General features: G+C 45.0%; 1 protein-coding gene across 1 annotated transcript in view; it reads left to right on the top strand.

The window, feature by feature from the left end:
* The window catches only part of Reg4 (regenerating family member 4), a 10575-nt gene extending 6481 nt beyond the window's left edge, over positions 1 to 4094 (top strand). The window contains exons 3-5 of the mRNA XM_021195240.2: positions 500 to 637; positions 2385 to 2490; positions 3960 to 4094. Coding sequence (XP_021050899.1) covers positions 500 to 637; positions 2385 to 2490; positions 3960 to 4027 — 312 coding nt within the window. The 3' untranslated portion in view covers positions 4028 to 4094. The remainder of the gene's footprint in view (positions 1 to 499; positions 638 to 2384; positions 2491 to 3959) is intronic.
* Positions 4095 to 4785: the final 691 nt, after the last annotated feature.

Here is a 4785-nt window from a genome sequence, read left to right on the forward strand (position 1 = left end):
TGAGAGGATACATGGTTGTGACATCAAAGCAGGACAGGTGATTGCAGGGAAAGCAAAAAAAAAAAAAAAAAAAAAAAAAAATCTCCTTTTGAGTAAGTCAAGGGAAGTATCAGAGATAATCCAAGAAACAAAATATCTTATTGAGTGGGGTCCTGAATAACTGGGGGCAGGGGACAGAGAGAGCGAGAGGAAAGAGCGAGAAGATGAGAGGGAGACTGAGAAACACCGGAGTCTGTAATTATGAGGAAATTGTGCTTCGGAGAGAGGAAGTGACTTGTGAAGGTCATTGGGACCCTTTGGTCCTAAATCTCAGGTGAGCTGCCTTTTCTTCTGAGAGCCAACAGTAAGGCCTTCTGTCTTCTATAGTGACGGAAGTCACCTGTGGGCTTCAGATCCCAGTTTCTGAAGTTGGGGGATAGATCCACCCTGCTTGGCACACCAGGGCTCCAAGGAGAGGGCTGTATACTCATGGCATCATTAATGCGACATCTCCTTGCAGCTGGAGTGTCAGTCATATGGAAATGGATCCCATCTGGCATCTGTCTTGAATCAAAAGGAAGCCAGCGTCATATCAAAGTACATAACTGGCTATCAGAGAAACCTGCCTGTGTGGATTGGCCTGCATGACCCACAGAAGGTAATCCCAGGTTTGGCTCACAGAGCCTCTTGGGAATCCCAGGATGACAACCTAGTCCGAGAAGTAGCCTCCTGGCCTACAAACAGGACGCAAGGGGTTGCCCCTCAGCCAAGCACCTCCAAGGAGAAGAGCCAAGCTGAAGGTCAGGGGCCCCCTTCTTGTGCTCAGTGGAAGAAATAATTAAATAGCTCCATCTTGTGGAACTTTTAATTACGGTCTTCCTGGATTATTCAGGCACAAAATTACCAATTTTTCTAAAGTCCTCTCAAAAAAGAGAAAGGCAGAGGGGGGAGAGAGAAAGCATGGAAGCTGGTATTCTAGAAGGTTCAGATTCATTTACTGCCATTAGGTCTTGATTAAAGGGGAACACTTTCAGCTGACCTTTTCTTTAGACTCTGCTACTTTTTCATTGTTCTTAACTTTTTCCTCTGGATCATTGTTGTCCTCTCCATCATATATATATATATATATATATATATATATATATATATATATATACACACACACACACATACATACACACACACACAGTTATTTGCTTTAAATGGTGTTTATTTGACTTTCACAATTTTTACTTTAAAAATAGTTTTACATTTTTATTTTCTATGTATGTGTGTGTGCCTGCAAGTATGTGTGTGCCTGGTATCTGAGGAGGCCAGAGGAAGATGTCAGGTACCCTGGAACTGGGGTAACACAGTTGAAAGCTGCCATGTAGGTGCTAGGACCCAAGCCCAGGCCCCCAGTAAAAGCATCAAGTACTTCTGACAGCAGAGCTGTCTTTCCAGATCCTCCACTTTTTGAGACAGAGTCTCACTATGTAGCTATGGCTGTCCTGAAACTCCCCATAAGTGCAGGCTGGCCTCAGACTCACAGAGATTTCCATGCTCCTGCCTCCCCAGTGCTAGGAGTAATGGCATGTGCCACCACACCTGACCATTTTTTTTTTTCATTTTTATTTATTTACGTTGTTGTCAATCAAAACTCTGCATTTGGAGACAAGCTATTTATTTACATCTATTTCTGTGAAATATCTTTGTTCGATCATTTTTTTACATGTGAGACGCAAATAACAACCGAATGTTCTAAAAACTGTATCCTATCTCTAATAATCAAAGACATGAAAACTAAAATGATATAAGTTGACTTAAGTTATTAACATTTTCATTTGTACAAGGAATAATATCTTGAAGCTATAGAGAAATTGTCCTTGTGCCCGGTCAGTGAGGATGTAAGTTTGTACAAGTGTCTGGCAAGTAGTTTGTCAGAGGGTATTGATAATCACAAAGCAGTAACATCCTTTGACCCATTCATTCTGCTTTTGAATAAGGAAAATAATTTTGAGAACACAGAGTGATTCTCAAGAAAATTAGTTCTAGCAGTGTTTTTCATAGTAATTGGAAATGAGAAAGAATAGTTGGTAGTCAATAGAAGATTGTTGAGGTGGGCTGTGGTACATCCTTACGCTAAGGGAGGTCTTAGAATGCAACACGAAAGATGAATATATATTTTGAAGAGTACGGTATTTTTAGTACATCGATACCCACATTTCCATCAGAAATAATATGGTAAAACATTAGTGATGTTTTCCTCCATCACTGAATGGAGTGGCGGCTTTCCTGATTTGGGTTCTTCATCCATCTCTGTACTTTGCCCCTTGACTCCCATCTCACTGGGCTGAGAGAGCAGCATGGCTGTGAGCAGGTGAGCTGGCTAAGTCCCACATTCCCTCTGCTTCCCGTTGTTGCAGAAGCAATTATGGCAGTGGATCGATGGCTCTACAAACCTGTACAGACGCTGGAATCCCAGGACAAAGAGTGAAGCCAGGCATTGTGCTGAGATGAACCCCAAGGATAGTAAGTTCCCTGCCCACCTTCCCTCTCTGCAAGCTGCAGCTCCATCCTTTAACCTATTAGGAGAAAATGGGACGTCCTTGTCCTCCTTCCCAACCCCCTTTCACCCATCAACACTGCCCTACAGGACAGTGGCCTCAACACAGTCTGTCAACCCTCATTCCTCTGTACCTGCTCCACAGCCTCTGCAGAATCAATATACCAGTGAAGGAACTTTTTAACAGTAACGGAGGGAGGCGTGAAGGGACTATCTGTGACAAATGTCATCAGAGGCAAAAAGCTTAAGAAGGGACTCTCTTAGGCCAGTAGATTCCATACTACTGCTATGAAAGGCAAGTTAGCCAGAACACAGGCAAACCCACAGGGACAGGCTACTGAAACAGGGCTGCCCACCCAAGTTAAAGGGAAACTGTGAAGAGTTAGAGCATCCTAACACACAATGAGCTACCCTGGGGAGCAATGAAAAGTCTACCACCAGAGCTGACCAATGAACATGTGGGCACATGGCTTTTCAGAGTAGTAGAAACTGGTTTAGAAGAGAGACACAAAGCCCCAAAGAGCAACTGAAGAACATTCCAAAAGAACGCATTCCAGGGACTCTCAGACCTATGGTATGAGACACTCCATAGCTGTCTTTTAGCCCAGTCAGCTTTGGGGAAGGGGTTGACCAGATGTTTCCCTAGGTCCCTTCTATCCTCATGGCTCAGGGCTTCTCAGTGGATGAAGCTCTCCAGCCTTTACCGTCAGCAGAATCCCACACTGAAGGAGCCTGTAGCCAGTCTGTAAGCACTGGGAGCCTGCATCCTTTGAGTCCATTCCTTTCCACTTTGTTTCACTTTGGCTCACAGCCGTCAGAACACAGACTGCAGACACAATGCAACCCAAAGATGGGGGCTGGGGAGAATGAGCATGGTAATGTGCTTGATGTACAGGGGTGAAGACCTGACTCCCAGAACCCACATAGAGCTGGACAAGGTAGTGTGTGTGTGTGTGTGTGTGTGTGTGTGTGTGTGTGTGTGTGTGTGATGGATTCCCCAGAGAATAAGAAATGGGGGATGGAGGGAGAGGGGTGGGAGTTGTGCTGGAGATTATTGCAAGAGCTGATGTGGGAAGGCTGAGTCCAAAGCAACCAGAGGCGGCATTTTCTGGCTCAGGAGACCTTTTCCCTTAAGGCCTTCGACATTATTAGACGAGGCCCACCCACATAACATAAGAGTGATCTCCTTTACTCAATGTCTATTGATTTGAATGACAAGAATATCTACAAAATACCTGCAGAGCAACATCTAGACAGGTAGGCAGCTAGCAATTGCTGGACTAAACAATGTCATATCCTGACCATGTTGACACATGAAATAGCCACCATTGGCCTTTGTCCTGGACTCAAAAAAAAAAAAAAAACCCACACAGATAATTCTGGTAAACTCAGTAGTGAACTAGCTTGTTTTAAATGTCTGTTTGTTTTCTTACAGAATTCTTAACTTGGAACAAAAATGGATGTGCCAATCGCCAACACTTCCTGTGCAAGTATAGGACGTAGAGCAAGAATCAAGCGTCTACCAGCCTTGCACAAACTCTTCCCACTTCCCTCTCACATGGTGGCTGATCTAATCATTATCCCAGAGAGTAAACACTGTAGCAAACACTGAGGAGGCCTCGAGGACACTGGCTATCAAGGCCCACTTAGCATGGTGGGACAGTGGCTTTTGGTCTCAGAGTTTAGCATGGTGGGACGGTGACTTCCGGTCTCAGAGATTAGCATGGTGGGACAGTGGCTTCCGGTCTCAGTGTTCACTCTATGATCCTTTCTGGTACTCCGCTTCCCTCTCATTGTCTTATACAGCAATGCTTAACAAGCTAGAAATGTGCTTTCTTGACTACTGTGTCTCTGTCAAACCAGTAAAGTTTTGGAGCCAAGAAACAGCCGCGAGTCAGCTTCTGTCCTCTTTAGCCTCCGTAACCTCTGACCTCCCTCTGTCGTCCACACCCGTCCCCTTACTTCTTGCTGTCTGCCATGGAATGTTCATCAGTCCTTGCCTGTCTGAAATGGATCTCTGCCTCCTGTGTCCCCAGCAGCACTTGGTTTGAGCAGAAGGGATAATGGTCTGCTTGCCAGGCTCAGAGCAAGGTTGAGTGAATGGATGACATTTCATTATGAGTTCTTCTGGGCCTGTGGTGGGAGTTGACAGTCACAGATGGTACAGCAGACTAACCTGGAGACCCTGGGGCTCGGCCATTAACAAGCTCCGTGGCCTGGCTCAGTTCTCTGTAAGGAGGTAATCGAATGATAAAACACAC

The sequence above is a fragment of the Mus pahari genome, chromosome 4, assembly GCF_900095145.1.
Source record: "Mus pahari chromosome 4, PAHARI_EIJ_v1.1, whole genome shotgun sequence".
NCBI lineage: Eukaryota > Metazoa > Chordata > Mammalia > Rodentia > Muridae > Mus > Mus pahari.